The 20,504-nt window shown below is 28.1% G+C and overlaps 1 protein-coding gene across 3 annotated transcripts in view; it reads right to left on the reverse strand.

The window, feature by feature from the left end:
• Positions 1–339: 339 nt before the first annotated feature.
• Positions 340–20,504, reverse strand: part of LOC100206815 (sodium-coupled monocarboxylate transporter 1) — a 47,420-nt gene continuing 27,255 nt past the window's right edge. For 2 of the 3 annotated variants that reach the window (XM_065790401.1, XM_065790403.1), the window contains exons 5-14: positions 18,980–19,120; positions 16,169–16,304; positions 15,723–15,811; positions 13,983–14,095; positions 5,413–5,483; positions 4,058–4,144; positions 3,778–3,968; positions 3,576–3,685; positions 650–771; positions 340–532 (exon numbers count right to left, since the gene is read on the reverse strand). In XM_065790401.1, coding sequence (XP_065646473.1) covers positions 476–532; positions 650–771; positions 3,576–3,685; positions 3,778–3,968; positions 4,058–4,144; positions 5,413–5,483; positions 13,983–14,095; positions 15,723–15,811; positions 16,169–16,304; positions 18,980–19,120 — 1,117 coding nt within the window. In that variant the 3' untranslated portion in view covers positions 340–475. Of the gene's footprint in view, positions 533–629; positions 772–3,575; positions 3,686–3,777; positions 3,969–4,057; positions 4,145–5,412; positions 5,484–13,982; positions 14,096–15,722; positions 15,812–16,168; positions 16,305–18,979; positions 19,121–20,504 lie in introns of all 3 variants that reach the window. The other variant, XM_065790402.1, reaches the window with a different exon arrangement.

A 20,504-nucleotide genomic window follows, 5' to 3' on the forward strand; every position in this document is an offset into this window, starting at 1 on the left:
AATTTTAGTAAAGAATGAAAAAAGCTCGCGGCATTTAAATTTGACTTTAAAACCTCAAAAAACACGTGTAAAACTCGAGTCAAACTGTCTGGCAAATAAACGTGTTTTTGGATTGTGACAAACACGTGTCTATAAAGGTTTTAATTCAGAAAGTGAAACTAGCAGCGCCGGTAGGGTATACTTTATAAATAATGGTGCCATAAGCTTTTTTAATATATGAGAAAAACCTTAATGATATGAAAAATATTAGACAAACTGTCTAACATACAGTTTCATAGCATTTATTAAGAATTTAATCAGCACGGAGGTTAAAAAATTTTTAAGAAAGAAAAGCTCCGATTCAGAAATTAAAAAATATAATTAAAAAAACTTATTTACAATTTACTTTTTAAAAAAATTAAATATAAAATATTTCTCATATTCGCATTATTCTTCTGAGGCATTCTTAATAAAAATATAAAACCTAATATTCAATTTATAGTTGTTCTTCAAATAGTTTCTTTGTTGATGGAAAATTTTGAATTGAGCCGAGCTAAAAATGCAAAAAATTTGTATTAATACTATACTTTTAAAAATCGGCAAGATTGGTAGATGTAATAGGTAATTACCCATTACGGATGCTCTTTTACCTTAAGAATAATCAACTAACATTTTTAAAACTCTTTGACTCGTCATCAATTGTATAATAATTCTTCCTACAGCAAGAAGGAATTAGAGAATGAAAGAAAGCTTTGTAATCAAATAATAATCTGTCATCCACTCTTTTCTCTTCTAAAAATATAATGGCATTATATATACATATACTATTTTCAAAACATCGAGAAAACAGTTTCTTTCAATAATGATTTTATTATTTAAGAAATTTTCGCTGGTTATATATATATATATATATATATATATATATATATATATATATATTTATTTATATATATATATATAATATATATATATATATATATATATATATATAAATATATATATATAAATATATATATATATACATACATATATATATATATATATATATATATATATATATATATATATAATATATATATATATATATATATATATATATATATATATATATATATATATATATATATATATATACATATTTGACCAGCATATTTATGTATATCCAGACGCAAATGTAATAATTAAATATATAATTTTATATGAATATTTATACAAGTTTGTACCTATACATATAGGGTCATTTCGGATAAAGCGAGCCAATAAAACTAAAATCAGTGTGTATTAATAACTATGTGAGATATCTTAATACTTCTTGTACTAGAAAACTCTATAACAGATACCTAAACTATGATATAATGTAAAGTGAGCCACACTAATATAAAGTGAGCCAAGTAAACTATATATGATACATAGGAAAGGCTCGCTTTATATTAACAAATTTATAAAGTAAGCCACCATTATTGGTAAAGCGAGCCAATAGCTTATATGATTATTCTAAAGTGAGCCATTTATTTCAGACAAAAATTTACAAAATTGGAAGTATTATTACAAATAATATTTACTATATTACTATTAACTTTATTACCTACGATATAGTAAACTGGTATTAAAAGTTTGCAAACATTAACCTCAAATGCATACAATGCAAAAAATTTAAAGAACAAAAGCAATATAAAAATGTCAGCGACTAGTCTAATAAAAATAATACTGCTAAAGCTGCAGATAAATGATGCAGTACAAAATGCAAAATATCAAGTCTTAACTAGAGTTAATTTACTTAGTTGTTGTTTGAACACAATCAGCACATAGTTGTCCACGCATAGTTATTTCGATACAGCTCTCATGTAACCAATCACGGCATGCGTCACACTCAATCCATTCATCATCAATGAGAGGATCAGTTGCTTCACCATATGCAAACCCACAATATTTGCAAATGTCCTCTTCTTTTTGTTTCTTTTCTTTTTTGGATTCTTTCTTTTTCTTTATAACCTTCTGTTTAACAGTTTTCTTCTGTTTCTTTTCTTTGCTGGTGTCTTTCTCTTTAGCTGCTTTTTTTGTTATTGGTTTGGTTCTTTCTTGAATAAATGCTACATTTTCTTCTGATGTCAATTCATAAGATGGTGGTTTCTTACGTGGCCGACTGCTTTGTGGTCGATCTCTGTGTGGCACTGGCATCAAGTTTTCGAAAGACACATCGAGGTCTGCTTGTTCAATTGACACAATTGCATTTTCATCAGTGGTAGGTAAACAAGTACTACCAGCAATATCAGTATTGACATGTTGCTCATGCTGCTTATCTAGGCGAGTATTAGAATTAGATGCATTAATATTATCTTTATTAGCTGTATTAACAAGTTTAGCACTAGAACTATTTGAAATATCTGGCAATTGCATTTCATTCAGATTAATTATGTCAACGGATTCGGTCACAGAAATCAACTGCAAATTCATAGCTGCATTAGGTACAGGTGGCTGTTCAATACTCGATCGCAGTGGCAAACAAGAATTTTCAATATTTGACAACATATTGGGCTGAGAATTCGAGGCTGTTGAATCTAATTTTCTTTCTGTAATGGTGCTTGGTGCAAAAGCCTCTTCAGGAATAGCTTTGGCATTAAATGGAAACAAGCCAGTAGCACAAAAGCCAGCCTGAGCCATATTTCCTTTTTGCCATAAATTTAGTTTTGTGCCTGCATGACTTTGAGGCCTCGGCAGTTTTTTTGGACTTTGATGTTGTCCTCGAATTGCCGGTACCTGCTCAGACAATTTTTGTTTTCCTTGAGATTTTTGGCTTCTTCGGGCTGTGATCGGTTGATAACGTACCATTCTGTAAAAATATCATAAAAAATTCCAATAAATTAACAATTCATGTGGGTCAAAAAGCAAAAAAATTTATAATATTTTTTACATTTATTTATTATTGCAATTTTTGGAAAAGTGAGCCAATGGCTCGGTTTACCTGAATGCCCTTGGCTCGGTTTATCTAACAGTTATGCAAAACCGAGCCAGGTTGAAAATTCGATTAAAAAACTTTATCATCGCTCAAATACATATCAACACTGTATTTTTTGAAATAGTTTCTCATATTACTAATATTACAATCATATTTACTATAAATAGTGTCAAATATGAAATACTCACTTTTCTTAATTGAAGCTAAACAAAATATAAGGTCTTAAAGCGAAAAAACGTTTTGTTACTACTCGAATGATTATAATTATACCACCGCGAAAATAATTGCTTAGCAACTGTTTTTGATAATTATGTTAATAGATAACTGTTAGTAGATTACAATTTTTTAAATAACTTAAATAAATCAAACTTGCTTAAAACAGATAACAGAAAATTACGCAGTGAGACCATATTTTGAGTTTCTTACTCAATATACTCAATATACTCAATATTTACAAGGACCACAAGCTGTTCACAACATAAATATAAGAAATACTGGCTTGATTGAGAAATACTGACTAATAGCGCAACAGTGAAATATTGAATATTTATATCAGTCATTATGATCCTCAGGTCATCTCTTGACAGAGATCACTGATCTTTTAGGGCCCTTTAAAAACAAATAAAAACAGAAAACTCACCTTTAAAAATTAAAGAAAACAAACAACCGGCAGCCACTGTAAAACTCACACCAATTGCAGCAAACCAGAGATATGACACTGAATACCAAGATGCAAGCTGTGGATTGATGCTAATAAAAGAAATCAATTTTTTAAAAATGTTGGCGTATGCTATTTTATATTTAATTTAAAAAGAAGAACCACAGTAAACTGTAGTTCTTACTTTGGTACTTTATAAACAGGTCTAATCACTCCACTTCCCCTTTGCCAATCCATTGTTGCATTAGTACTATTGAAACCTGGGCATTTATATACATAGCTCACTGCCTCGTGTGTATTTGGAGGATACATCTTTACACCAATAGATAACCAAATCATTATAGATAAACCAAAAAAAGTTCCATAATATGCTCCCTAAAATGATTTAGATTTGGAAACCACTGTAACCATAACAACTACTTAAAAAGTGCAGCAAGATACAAAGATAGAAAAGTTTTTAATACCTTAGTGTTAGAAAAAGGCACCATCATCCCTAGAAAAAATAAACCAAGATAAGGACCACCAATAATACCAGAAATAGTGTATCCAAGCTAAAAGAAAATTTTTCTTTAGAGTCTTTTAATAATTATGATTTTATGAAAAAAATTATATAAAAGTAATAAATGAAGTAAAAGATGCTCTCAGTTTTTTAAAATGATTGTCAATCAGAAAATCTTTAGTGAAGTAATTAAAAATTTTACAATTATGTATAGCTGTTACATGGTTACAATGATGTATAGCTGTTACATGGTTACAATGATGTATAGCTGTTACAAGATTACATTAAATAAAGGATGCTTTATTTTTTTTTAGATAGTTTAAACAAATACTGATGGTATTTTTTAATTTAATTTGTTGTTTCAGTAACAAATATGCTTGCCCTAAAATAAATAGTACTTAACATGTATGTAAACTTATTTTGACTAAAGTTTATTAAAAGATGTGTCACATTTGCAGCTTTTTTGTGATTCATGTGTTGAGCAAAACAAGAACCGGACTATTATTCGTTTTTACCCTTTAATGCAGTAAATTAAAAACGATTTCAAGAACTAAAACTATCTTTCCTGATAACAGACCACAGCTACATGGAGTATGATATGTTGTGATATAAATTGGATGGAAGAATTTTGTACCTGTTGTAAGAAACCTTCACCATTTAAAAATATTAAGAGTTGAACATGTTCCCAAATTTTTATGAACATATCAAACCATTTTACTAAGTCAATTATACAATGCCAGTATACCTTACTTGTGAAATTATTTTTTTCCAAGAATTCTCTACTATGTTAAAATAAAGATTCAGTTGAAATTGACCTTTTAAAAGAGCTGTTATATTAAAAAAAACTTTTGGAAAAAAAGAAATAACAATTACAAAAAAAAACCCTACATTCTTGTACAATTAGAGATTGTTGATTAGCTGTGTCTTGTATGCTGACTTTCAAGTTTATAACCTTCAAAATTTTGCATGTATAAGGTGCAGCAGTTTTTAATGACCTACCCCACAATCAGTTAAACAATGATGAACCATTTTTAGAGTTGTCTAAACTGGTGTGTATTTAAATTACATTAAAAGATAGTAATTAAAGGAAAACTCTTAATATTTTTACAACCTGGATTAATCAATATTTTTAAAAGTTGGATTAATTTCTAGAGCAGTTGTGTCATTTAATAGTTTTCCAATACTGCTTCTCCGTTTGTAACTAAATTCAAATTGGAAATTTTCTGTATTTTAATTTTAAAAGTAAGTTTTCAAAGTTTAAAATATATACAAACACATACATGTTGTTGTTGTTAATATTATATATATAATTATTTTTACCTGCAAAACCATGGAATCAAATAGCGACACTAAGAGTGCCAAACCAATAACAACAAGTCCCAAACAGCAAGCTTATAAAATAAAGTAATAATAGTTTATACACTTTTTAACTATTATATCATTAAAAATATTTAATATTATTAGTTATCTTAAAATTTATTTTTAAAACATTTTTTAAATAAATTTATAGTAAAACAAGCATAATATAAAATCTTAATGACAGTACCACGATTCAGCACAACTCTTTAGGTAAAAAATGAAGAACAATTAAGAAGTAATTGTTCTTCATTTTGTCATTTCAATGTCATTCAAATGACATCAATCCTAGGTTCATACCTTTAAATCACAAAAAAAATCTAACAAAAAGATAGTCGGAAAAGTACAAAGATGGAGAAAATCTGATGCAACAAGAGAAAAAAGCTTAAATGAGATTACAAAGTACAGTCTGATCACCTAAAGGAGCAAATACTGCGTTAAAAAAACTGATAAATACTGATCTGCATTAAAGCAGCCAAAAACAATGTTAGGCAGGTAAAATAAAAAATAATAATTGAATTTTTTGAAGAAATTTGATCATTTCATCTAAACATTGATATTTTATTAAAACTTCCATATTTCAAATAAAACTTAAAATTTGTAACATGTTTTAAAGGACCTTATATAGTTAAAATTACTTGCAATATTTTTGGACATTTTCCATAATGCATGAGGATCTTAACTATCATCAACTATCACAACTTTATCAAATTTTTTTTATAATAGTCCATTGTTGTTGTTTTTTTCTTTTGTTACACCAATTATGTAGAGAAAAAAAGCGCTCATTGAATTAGATGCTATAAATCTGAAGAAGCCATTTATTGCATGTTTACAATGAATTTTCTCTATGAAAAACATTATTTATAACACAGAAATATGCTTTGAATTTGGAACATTTGTATTTTTTTTCTTTTTTCACAATTAGTATTTGCAATATAGAGATTTTGGATTGTCTAATAGAATTGCCCAATTATAACATTTATCAAGAAAGATGATCTTTGAAATATTGTTTTCTCTCATAGAATAAGTACCTAGCAATAATTAGAATTCTTGTCTGGTATGTGATAGATTCAATTAATTAGAAAGGTGCATACATTAGCCAAAAGTTAACAAGTGGTTTAATCCCACCAACCTGCTGGAAAATCACTCCAGTGTTTGTTGTTGTTGAACTGAATAGATGAAATGCTACTCAGTGATACCACTATCTTGATCTGTATTTTGTATGATACAGATTTGTGACAAAACAAACCTGCTTTCTCAGCACCCCCCATGAAAGTGCACTGTACACTTTGACAGTGTCAGGTTGACTGATAACATTTTTTTCCTTGCCTTTTTGTCATACCTTTTGCATGTGGTAATGGGATCTCAGACATAGTTTAATGAGGTGAGCACTCGTTTATTTTCATACCAAGCTGTTATTACAAATCTATTTAAAAAATCAACAAACTATATAACACGATCATCCCAAATTTTCTCATTAAAGAACCATTTGTAACTGGACATGCTTGAAAGCAATTTGCATTAAATGTAGGCAGATTTTCATAGTATCTCTTACGTATGTCGCTAACACTAGTAATGCAAAACAGTTGTCATATAAACATTGGTGGGTTTTTGATACAAGATTATTAGACAACCATTTTATAATAAACACACTTCCTTCATTTTGATTGATATATTTTACTCAGCGTGCACTATACTGCAGATTTTTAATTGATTCATTGTAAAAACATGTTTGTTCCACTGGATCAATATGTCACAGTAAAAAATAAGCAATAAGTTCACATGAATTAGAAAACACAAGAGTTCCAGATTTTCTGTAAAAGCATCAGTATTTAGTAATAAATTTTTGTTTATGTTATAGAACTTAGAGGGCAAAGTCCATTTCTTGGTTTGTTTTGGTCATTTTATTTCATAGTCAATTTTTTTGCATCCTGAAAGATTTTATAATGGGATTACTCATTCTTAACTTCTTTCTCAAACTCACTAGTTGTGATATTATATTTATTTGTTTCATTTTTGATCTCAAGTTTTTCATCATCAGCAAGTTCAAATACAAGTTCATCTTTACTTTTATAAATTTCTGGTAGTCAAATGCATAATGGCCATTAAAAGGAACAAATTATCAATAAACATAGTGAAAAAGGTTTCTAAATTGAAAGTTTTATCTATGCTTTTATCAGATATGTATTTAATGATGATTATATAATATATTATCTATGATTATTGTTATGAATTAATATAGGCATTAAAACATTTAATTTTAATAAGTTTTATTGTCATTAAAAACAAGTGTAAAAAAGAAACAAAAAATATCCTAAATTGCCCGTATTATTAAGCATATTTTAAATGCCCGTAAAATAAATATTTTTAAAAATTGTGAAATGTTGCAATTGAAATAATATCTAATATCTAATAATAATATCTAAAAACTGATTATTGCACAATCAAACATTCTTTTATCAAAAATAAAAAAAACTACAAATATTTTCTTACAAATAATATTCCAAAAGTATAAAAGTAAAAAAACAGCAACACAACTCAACTGACTTCGCATTGCAAATATTTAGATGCCATTTTGTGAATGAAATATTAGCCAGTAAACAGAACACACATATTTTTTAATAAGCTACAGATATCACTTGAGGCAATACACTATTGTTTTTTCATTAAAAATGGATAATTTTTTAAATGTCTTTTCAAATGCATGCTATGCATTAAAGCGATATATATATGAATACTTTTATACATGCAGCTAACTGTATATATTTACTTAAACATATAATATAAAAATAAAACTTTATGCAACAATATTGTTATCAATGCAATTTTGTAACTTGCGGTAGTGGTGTAGTGGTAAAGTGCTCGCTTCAAAAGCGAGAGGTTCCGAGTTCAATCCCCACCACGTCCCTGGTAGTACCGCGCTCAACTTGTTTCTCCACGCAGCGGCCTTGCTCGTCAAGGTTTGTGTTTCGGAGTTATAGAGTTGAGAGAGAATTATAACCACTATTAAGTAGCCTCCTCATCTGTAGTGGCCTTCTTGGCCTTGAGCAGGTTAATAACAAAAAAAAAAAAAAAAAAAAAAAAACTTACAAAATGCAACTTTACAAAAAAGATTACTTATAGTAGTATAAAAACTTTAGTGTCCTAATTTTTGCACACTTCAGGTTTTTTATAAAAACGCTAATTTTAATTCAGGCAGTTTCCCAAACAAAAAAAGAAAAAGACAATGAATAAAGAAAAAAATGAAAATGTTTTGTAACAATTCTATCTATCAGTCTATCTAACCTAGATTCAAATCCAAACCCTCGGTCAATGCATGTACTAAAACCTGAACAGAGGTCAGTAAGAAATAAATCTTTGTAGGGGCAGAAAATTTAATTTAATTAAATGCAGCTTTAAAAAAAAAAATTTTTAATAAAAATAAAAAAAAAACATAGATTTTTTGATAAAAAAACAAAAAAAAATCATAGTTTTAAATTCCTTACTTTTTTTAAAGAAGATATATTTAGTTAAGTTTTCATTCATATGTTGAAACTAAAATGGCAATAATGGTATCCTATATTCAACATATACTTTTAATGAACAACACCTGTTGTTTTGAAGAAGATGCAAAACATAGTTGTCTTACAAACATTAAATAATTTACTATTAGACAATACCATATTGATCTAAATAATATATATATATATATATATATATATATACATATATATATATATATATATATATATATATATATATATATATATATATATATATATATATATATATATATATTAGGGATATGACTTTTTAATTTTTTTTCAAATAAAATGTTTCCTGTATCATAAATCGATGAACTTTTACCTAAAATCATGAAAAAAGGCCCAAATAGCTTTCTGCAACAAAAAAAGGTCACCCCCAAAATAAAAATTTGATTTACCATTTTTATACATTCATTTTTGACCGATGTTTTAATCTTAAGCTTAATTCTCAGCTTAATTCTATTTATTTCATTATTTTGTTATGAATTTATAAATATAACGCCACACGTTACCATGGCAACGAAACGGCCGTGTGCCGGCAAATACTTGGAATTGTTATGTGATGACGTCATTGTGTTACCACGGTGATATAGACGACTGTAACAGACTGTAGAAGATTATAGAACTTAGTAGAACATTCTGGAAGCTCTAAATAATTATATAAGCGAGCTGCTGTCAGAGCTCAGTGTTGATAATGTGAATAGTTCTATGAAGTACTCTGCGTGTAACTGAGCTAATAAGGAACTACTGTAGCGAACTAAAGACGCTGTAAGTGTACGAAGTATAAGTAGTTGTAGCATTATCGTTAGGATACGGACTGGATTATCGAACTGTTATCAACATTGACTGGATTATCGAACTATAATTGGATTACTATACAGTTAAAGTATTTTATTAATTAAACGACTTTATTAAACGGATATTTACGCTCAGCTATCCGTAAAGTCGTAACAATATTATATGATGTCTCACAAGAAAAGTCATACCACAGTAACAAAGAACAAGAAGACTTGGACTAAAAATTTGGTGAGATTTCAAGAGTCACACAGAAGAAGAGGAAGCGTGGCTGTAGAAGAACATTCACTCGATAAAAAATCCAGAATACCACTTCAATTGCAGATCGTAGGAAGATACCAGTTTCTCGGAGCATATGTTAAAGGAAGAAAAGAACGAATAGACCAAATTTCTAAGGAAATTACAAAATTGTGGGACAATAAACTGAATTTTCCACGTGTGTCTGATCAAGTGATAAGAGCAAAGCTTATGAAGGTGCTGAAGGTCTATGATGAATGTGTCAAGCGTGGAAAATATGATGTTCTCAATGCATTATTTGACATCACGAAAGTGAATGGCCAGTGGTTATCCTCGGAAGATAAACGTCTATACCACCTACAAAAAGAAAGTAAAGGACAGGTGGGGTACTCAACAGGACAAGTGGCAAGTAAAGAAACCATTCACCCTTCCAAGAGAAGGAAAGTCCAGTCTGGAACAGCAATACCTTCTACATCACAAGTCCTGTCTACCACAGACAGTGGTACTGAATCTGAAAACTGCAAAAGTAAGAGTGAAGATGATGAAGACGACGACGGTGATAAAGACGATGATGAGGACACTCAGAAAAAAACTAGAAAGCACTACAAAAGTAAATTTGCTGTAAGTATGGTTACATCAAGTGGAGTTTCCACAAAGAATGCTGCTAAAATATGCAATGTATTATCACAACAAGGTATTGATATTCCAACTCCAAGTCAATCAGCAATTTACAAGTCCATATTCAAAGAGGCAGGTAAATTAAAAAAAGAAATGATACAACAACTTAAAATGGAACAGTGGTCCTTACACTTTGACGGCAAACGAATAGATGATAAGGAATATCAGGTAGTTGTACTTCAGAATGAAAGAACTGACGTGAAACTTGATGCACTGCGTTTAAAAGATGGCAAAGCTGAAACTGTTGCTGAAAAAATTGCCAAACTTATTGATGAATACAATTTGTGGAATTCAATTAAGATGATCATTACTGATACAACAAACGTCAATACTGGGAAGAGAAATGGAGTTGTTGTGAAGTTGCAACGTATGTTTAAATTAAAGGGTGTCACAATACCACAATTTATCGGTTGTCAGCATCACGTACTAGACAGGATTCTCCGTCTGGTGATGGACGAAGAACTTGGGGGTGATACCAAATCTCCAAACATTGAATACCCATTTGTGTCTGAACTGTTGAATAAGTATGATGAACTGAAGGATAAGTTTGTGAATGGAACTGTAGAAATTCTTGATAAATCAGGGTGGAGAGACGATATGAAGTTTTTGTACCATTTAACAAGAGTGTTTAGGTTCTATGAAGAACAAAGAAACTTCCCTCTGATTCACTTTCAGAACATTCCTAATATGAGCAATGCCAGATGGAACTCAAGAGCCATTCTCGCCATTCTGGCGTTCATTCTTATGCCTGAAGCGAGAAAGAATTTGGAGAAGGTTTGCAGGTTCATTTCATATGAGTGGGCAGAACATTGGTTTAGTAGTCAAAAGTACAATGACAATGACTTCAAGAATTTATCTGATGTATTGAAGCCTTACAAAAAGGCATTGCAGTCATTCAAAAATCACTGGAAGAAAGAGCCATCCGTCATCGACATACCACGAAGTAATCAGATAGCTGAACGTGCAATCAAGGTGATGCAAGACCTGTATGCTTCCTGCAGAAAGAAAGACAAACTGCAACTTCGATTCATTCTAAGTAATAAGCGCTAGACTCTTTATGAGACGTGAGCATCATGTGACCCATGTACTAAACACAGTAGGCCTATAGACACAGACAGTTATGTATATTGTTGTACTAGACGCTTTGATACTGTTAATTTTGTAATACTTGTATAATTATATATCACATAATGTTTTTTGTTATATCACAGTACATGTTGCATAAATAAATAAAATAACAACAGGAGTATGACTCTTACAACATCTTCAGCCTTTAATATTCATTTACTGTACAAAAGTGTACCTATTGAAAATTCGATTTTTTGGTTTTGGGGTGACCTTTTTTCAAAATATGTCAAAATGAAACATCTATTCGTTCTTTTTACATAAAAGTTCATTGAATTACGATACAGGCCTAGTAGGTTGCAAAAAAGTCATATCCCTAATATACATACATATATATATATATATATATATATATACATATATATATATATATATATATATATATATATTTATATATATATATTTATATATATATACCTATATATATATATAAATATATATATATATATATATATATATATATATATATATATATATAAATATATATACATATATATATACATATATATATATATAAAATTACTTATTATGTATTTTCATTTTGTAATAAACTATTCAGTGTGTGTGTGTAAAATATATTTATAATTTCTCTGCTATTTTATTATGCAAAATAAGTCTTCATTTCTAAAACATAGTAAATGAAGCATATTATGTATCATTTAAAAACATAAAGAAGATCTTTTATATGGCTGCTAGGTTTAGATGATAAACTACTAATTGACTTTACTCATTCTCATCTTGACTCTACTTGTGGGTTTTTGTTTGTGACTACTTGCAACTCTTTGTGACTACTTGCAACTCTTTGTGACTACTTGCAACTCTTTGTGACTACTTGCAACTCTTTTGTTATCTTCTAATAAGGATGCAGCTCTAAAACTCAGTTTAATGGTTCTAAGACCAGCTGGTAGTTAGGTTTCACAACATCTAGGGTCACTCTCAGAGAAGCTAATGTCATTAACACCTAAAAATATCATAGTGTTTACAGTGCTGTATTGTGTATGGAAGATGTCACTGTTAGTGCTTTTGGTGTGTATTGTCAAGGCTACTTAAAAAGCACTTTGAAGACAATCTTGGGTTGATAAGCAGGAAACAGCATACCTTATTAGGATATTATACACTATATATGATATACTTTTTATTAAAAAGCTCTTGAAATAGATTATTACAATATTAGGCAAAAAATCATCATTACCACTAAATTGTTAAAACATATCTTTTTCAAATATTTGTTGTCATAGTAAATTTTCATCTATTAAATCTCACCTTTTGCAAATTTTACCAGACCAGTATTTTAAAGTTGACAACCATTCAATTCAGAAAGACTTTAATAGTCACATGCTTGGGCAAGGCATATTATTAGATATCAGTGTACCTATTTCCCATGAAACCAGATCAGAATCCCCTGAGTATTCTTTTATGTGCTTTGGAATAAACTCTTCACTGACCTTATCAAGGTTAACTTTTCAGGTTAAATTTGTGACTTGTTTTCCAGACAACCCTAAGTTTCTTGTTCTTTAGATGGTTCAGGTCAGGCTACATTTCAATAAAATTTTTGTCTTGTAGTTTCAAGGTTTGTGCAATTTTTATTGGTTCTTTTAATTAACAAAAATAATTTTATTTTGACTTCATTTGTTTGAGGGAAAATTTAGTTAGACTTAACTTTAGTTAGACATAAACAAAAATTTTATTTACTCAGATATGAAAAACTTGAAAAATTTCTTTAGAAAATTCAAGCACTTTTAGGCTTTAGCACTCTTACTTTTATAAGGTTTAATTTATGTTGTTATTCTTTTTGTCAGTTAAGGATAAATATCAAAACTCTAATTTTTTGAAAAACTGCTAAGCATTTTGGGTGAGATAAAATTAAAAAACCTATACAAACTAAACAGACAGTTTTTTAAATTCTACCAAAAGAAAAAAGTATTATAAAATTAGGCAATGATATCTCATTACTCAATTCTATTAAAAACCATCTCTAAAATCTTTTAAAGAAGTTTTAAACTCAAAATCCCTCAATGATGATTCAGAATGTGGTTGGTAGTAGCAATGTAAGTGACATAAAGCTGTTTTACACTTTGTATTGAATTGTTGTATTTTGCCTGTCAAAAGTTAAATAGGTTTAAAGTACTTCAAAAACAATATAAAAAGTATCAAAAAAACAAAATGAACAATTACCAATAGTTTTAGAAACAAAGGTTGATGCAACTTCAGAGATACCAGGTTTTATTTTCTTGACAATGTCTTCTAACACAATAGCAGCCATTGAGTTTAAACTTGAAGATGCTGTACTAATATAATAAAAATTTGCTAATTTACAAAATTAAAACTAATTATATATAAAAAAAAAAGACAAAACAAGTTAAGTTATAAGCAATTTATTTTTAATAAATTAGGGCTTAGTATTATTACTATAATAGTGGCTTAGTATTATTACTATAATAGTGGCTTAGTATCATTAACACTCGAGTGGCTTAGTATTATTACTACCAAAGTTAGTAAAATATTAAACTATTATTACCTTCACTAACATTATTACATTATTATTATTATTTACTTATTATTTTTTATTATTACTTACTTATTATTTTTTATTATTATTTACTTATTATTTTTAAGTAAATAAATAATAATAATAATAATAACGTCGTTCAAATGTTTTTGACACATTTGTGTTTGAAAAAAAAAAAAAAAAAAAAAAAAAATAATAAGGGTATTTATTTATCTACATTTCATAGTTGACAAGAAATTGATGACATGTTTAGGTTTCAATCATGATCTGTGCAGAGAAAAGATTTTTTAATTATTTTTAAATAATTTTTTACTCTTTTTATTTTTAAAAATTTTTTTCACATAAAGAAGATAATTAGTAAAACTACAAAAATTAATATTTTGGACCAATCTTAGGATTTTGGAGATACAAATTTTAAGATTTTTGAGATACCAATCTTAAGATTTTTGAGATACCAATCTTAAGATTTTGGAGATACCAATCTTAGGATTGCTCAATAATGGCAACTGTTTAGATTGCCTGAAATTTATTGCACAGTTTTACTACGTTATAGCAGAGCTTATTCATTGATCATGGTTCATGCACTAAACCTTTCTTTAATAATTTGTAGTGAGTTCATGCAACTTGTTTCTCCGTGCAGCTGCTTTGTTTGTGAATGTTTATTTTTTGGAGTTATATAGTTGAGAATGGGTCGTAACCAAAGCTAAAGTAGATTTGTAATGGCCCTTGACTGTAATGGCCTACTCGGCTTTAAGGAGGTGAAATTTGAAAAAATGGAAACCCTAACACTGAAATGTTTCTTGCTTATCAATTATAATTTAATTTTTTATGGCAATTAATGCTGTTGTTATTTATTTGGTGTATAAAGTTTTTAACAGCTATTTGATTATTAACATACCTATGATGTTTTAAATTACTAACATATAATAATATATTGAATTACTAACATATAATAATGTTTTGAATTACTAACATATAATGTTTTGAATTGGTTTTTAAATTTAAAATTTTTAAATTTAAATTTTTGAAAACTGTGCTTGCTTGGTTTTTAATGCTTTTTTTTTAATTTTATTTAGTTTGATTGTTTAATTTCAAAAATATATAAAGAAATTTTGTTTTAAAAAAATTATATCAAAATTTTTTTTTTGTTTATAGATTTTGATTTAAAAAAAAAAACGTAAAGAAAAAAAAACTTGAATTGACTCAAACATAAAAATAAACATCAGTTCTTTATCATAAACATCTTCATCATTAATTAGAAAGTTCTTCATTAATAAATTTCATTTAACAAGTTAATTAGAAATTTAAAATTAATTAGAAAGTTCCTCTTCATTACTTTAATAAATTGCATTACAACTTCATTATTCGTTATAATACAAGGACTGTTGCTATAACAAAAAAAATACCTCAAGGATCCACTGAACAAACATGATATAAATAAACCAGCAACACCTTTCAGATGACCCATTTTATGAATGATAAAATACGGGAGCACCTTATTAAATAACAATTTTTAAACAAACAATAAAAATTTTCATTATCAATAATTCAAATAAAAATTATACAACATCCACATACATTATACACTACATTATATGTTATATAATAAGTTTGTAACTAGCCACATTATCCAATAATACAAAACCCATAATTGTGTAGGAAATGAATTCTTAACATATTACTTTAACACTTGTTTATACTATAATCCATTTATTAATGTTTTAAAACTAATTACTTTTAATATTTTTAAGCTAAAACAATTGAATAAAAAAAAGATGATAAAATTAAATTTAAAAAAAATTAAAGTCAGTTGTTTAAAACTATTTTGTTTAATTTTAAACTGTTAATTTACCTGATCATTACTCTTCACAGCTTTTATTCCATTTACTCCAATATTACATTCATGGTAGACTGCATAAATAATCAAACCATCCATTGCACATAGTAAAACAATAAATATAAGACCTGGCATATTCATCAAAAGCGCTCTTAATACAAATAAAATTCAAATAAAATAATTTGTAATATTTTCTTTTTATATACATTTAAAAAATAAAGATTTTTGAAATTACAAAACTTTCATTATATTTGAAATTTATCAAGTAAAATAAAATGTAAATTTTTAATATTTTTTGTTTTTACCTCCCAAAAAAAAAAGTTCCTTTTTTTTAAATGCTTTCCCTTTCCCAAGACTGAGATTATTACTATAGTTAAGGAAGTTGTTTTTTATTTTTATACGACTTTCTTTCAACCTTAACTCTGAAACACAAATCTTGACCATCAATTACACCATTGGAGAAACATTAAAAACACAAAGTAGAGAAACAAGTTGAAAACATGAATAATGCACATAATAAATCAAGTTTTCAAGTTTCAAAAATTGAAGAAATCTTACCAAATTTGTTATAACTTGTGAATATAAGAGCAATTAATATGCAATTAAACAAACCTACCAGAGTTATAAAGCTTAATCACTAACCCATAAGCAATTTGAAAAAATTGTAATAAGCAAAGTATTCTGGGTAACTACTAAATTAGTTTAAGTTTTTTCTGTTCTACTATCATAGTATGTTCAAAAATATTTTTTAACCAAATTTTGATAAATCTTGGGGTCTCTCAAACCCCCCAATGATTTGACAGCTCTCATTACTTTTAAAATGAAATTTTTCAAAAATAAGTCAACCTGGAACCTAGATCCCAAAGTAATATAAAAATTTAAGAAGAAGCAAAGTAATATAAAAGTCAACCTAGAACCTAGATCCAAAGTAATATAAAAATTTAAGAAGAAGCAAAGTAATATAAAAATTTAAAAAAGTTCATTACGTTGCAAAAAAAAATTTAAAAAAAGCATTGAAAAAATAAACCTTATTATTATTTATAAAAACCAAAAGTTTTTATGCAATATAATCAAAATTTATAAATTATAATTATAAATGATTATAACATATTTAAAACTATTTTAACTCTTGGTTAATTTTATCTACTAATAATAGACAAAATTAGCCAATAGTCTAAAAGTTTTAAATATATTAGAATCTATTTAAAACATTTAGACTATTGGCTTAAAAATGGTTATTATAGATACTAAAATATGTAAAAATATATTTTAGTATCTATAATAACCATTTTTTAAAAAAGTTTTCTATTTTTCTAGTTTTCAAGTGACTTTTCAGGCGTTAAGGCCCACAACTTTTTGCTTTCTCAATCTCAAACTCAAATAGTCAACTTTCCAACTTGCTTTCCAGACAACCCAAATCATTTACCTTCTCTACTCAACTTATGTTATGTTTCTGATCCTAGTCAGTGCTCAATTTCTCCACATTCATCTTTAGGTGCTTCTGATTTTTGAAGAAGATAATAGTTTTGGAAAGATCACAATTTGATCTCTATAAAACTATTATTTCCTTCTTCTCAATCATCAGAATCCCCCTATTTTCATACCTCTTACAACTACCTTAAACATGACTGGGACTCTTTCCGTGATTTTCTTTGTAATGGCCCTTGGGTAAAAATCTTTCGCCTTCCAGCTGATAAATGTACTTCTTACATAACTTCATGGATTCAGGCTGGCATGGAATCTTTTATTCCCTATCGACAGTTCCAAGTCAAGCCTCACCCTTCTCCATGGTTTTCCTCACATTGTGCTGCTGTAATTTTCAATCAAAACCATATCTATCACCAAAACAATTCTCCAGAAAACAGACCCCTGTTTACTATCGCTAGAAACCATCGTAAAAAAGTTTTTTCTAACGCAAAAGCCCATTATTCTCAGGTCATGAAATCTCGTATTTCATAAAAAAAAAATTAGGCTCTCGTGACTTCTGGAGAATCTTTAACAGTATCAGTAATAAGGGCAAATCTGTTATTGTACCTCTCTTGTATGGTTCAGACTTAGTCACCTCAAGGTCAATCCTTGACCCTATACTCTTTTTAGTTTACATTAACGATCTTCCAGATCTCACACTTAAGGTGACATTGTTCACTGATGATACTACCATTTATTCATGTCATGATAAGAACCCAACACACTCTGATTGCTTGGAGGGGGCATTTGAGCTTGAAAAGGATCTCATTTCTGCTACGGCATGGGGCTCATAGTGATTGGTGAACTTTAATTCAGATAAAACATACTTTTTTCAGCTAATCATTATTGAAACAATTTAGATCTACCTATATTTATGAACAGTAATGTACTTGATGAGTAATCTACCCTTCTAGGATTATCTCTTACTTCTGATCTTTCTTGGAAACCATATATCAAATCTATTGCAAAATTAACATCTGCTAAGGTTGCATCAATTTATTGTGCTTGATACTTTCTTATACTGTTGACATATCTTGGGGTGGATCTTCTGACGATGCGCTTTCTCTTTTAGACAAATTTGTTACAATTTCATTTTTTTCTTTTTTTTCTTTTTTTAAATTCAATTTAATGGTATTTTATTAATTTTTTAAATAAGTTTTTTTATTATAAATTTTTCATATAATACAAAAAATTCAGTATTTGATTTATGGTTCACTTTTTACGGCATTTTGACAATAAAAATTGACAACATTTTTTGCATTTGACTTATCATGACCATTACCAAAATATTACTCATGATGGGATATGATTTTTTGTTATTTAACACCTAGTTTCTATGAAAAAATCATCAAAACATACCTTTTAGCTTCAGCAATGCTTTTTGCAGCTTGAAATCGTTGAACAGTAGGTTGAGAAACTGTCCATGCAGACAATCCACTAAAAGTACCACCAATGGTTAGAGTCCAAAATGTATTCCTAGTTGTTGGATCTGGATTAAAGCTAAGAAAAAAAAAAAAAAGTATATATATATATATATACATATATGTTTAACTTATAACAAAACTATGGAGGTGCTAAAAATTAACTCAATTGGGAAAACTTTATATTTTAAAAAAGAGAGGCAAATTAGACTATGGTTCTGATACTTTTTGGTTTAATTGGTTGGCCCTATAAAATATATTTAAATTTTAGCGTAAAAGTAGCTAAAAAGTCATTGGTCTCTTGCTATGAGAAAAAGGTCACCCAGCATAACCTTGATTGCATGCTGTGTCTCATATATAAGTAAAAAAAATTTCTATTTAAAATTATGTCAGTATGAGTCTCAAAAGAACCAAAACTTTTAGAGATTTCAAACAGAAAAATGTTTTTAAATAAAAATAAATTACTCAAATCTTATATACAAAAAAAACATTTTTTTACAAAAATTGGTTGGATCATTTTTATGTCATTTTATAGTAACTTTTTTTTCAAATTTTAATAAAAAAGATTGCAAACTTTAATAATCGTAATACAACTCTTACAATTAGTGTTATATGTTATATTACATATGCTTGTTGTCAGCTTTTTTTTTCTAAAATAGAATTTTTTTGAATTAAGTCTTAAATTAAAATTCCAGATTACAATATTTTAATGATTACTACAAGAAAGTAAATGATTTCAATGATTACAACAAGCAAGTAAATGACTGTAATGATTACAACAATGAATACAACAAGCAAGTAAATGATTGCAATGATTACAACAATGAATACAACAAGCAAGTAAATGATTGCAATGATTACAACAATGAATACAACAAGCAAGTAAATGATTGCAATGATTACAACAATGAATACAAGCAAGTAAATTATTAATTATTCAATCTTTTTTTTCTTATTTAATCTTTTTCAAACCATCCACATTTGTTTTTGTTTTTTTAGCTTTTCAGTTCAACATTTCAAAGCTTTTAGTTAAAAAAAAGGTTTTTAAAAAAGGTTTTAGCTTGTTAGCCTTTTTTTTTTTGAACTTATTATATGCTGATTTAAAAAAATGAGAACCAGGTGTTTAATCCATCTTGGCCTTGTTGATATACTATTGCAACTTTTCATGTTGCCATGTTTTTTTATTCACCCCTCATAATGGCTCATGGTTTGGCTGCACATGTTTATATATTTACTACCTGTTCTTAGAATCACCAGTTTCATGTCTACCTGATCAGACGGCTCTGTTGGGCATTTTTATGCTATCTTTGTTTTGCAAAAGCAATAAAAATTGTTTTCTTTTTGACTGGTGAGTCATAACTTATTCCAATGTACTCCACCATGACAATACAGACATTAGGTTATCCTGCTAGATGTGGTTATGGCACATGAAACCTAATAACTAAGCTGAACACACATGCACA

Source organism: Hydra vulgaris, chromosome 02 (genome assembly GCF_038396675.1).
Source record: "Hydra vulgaris chromosome 02, alternate assembly HydraT2T_AEP".
Taxonomy (NCBI): Eukaryota; Metazoa; Cnidaria; class Hydrozoa; order Anthoathecata; family Hydridae; genus Hydra; species Hydra vulgaris.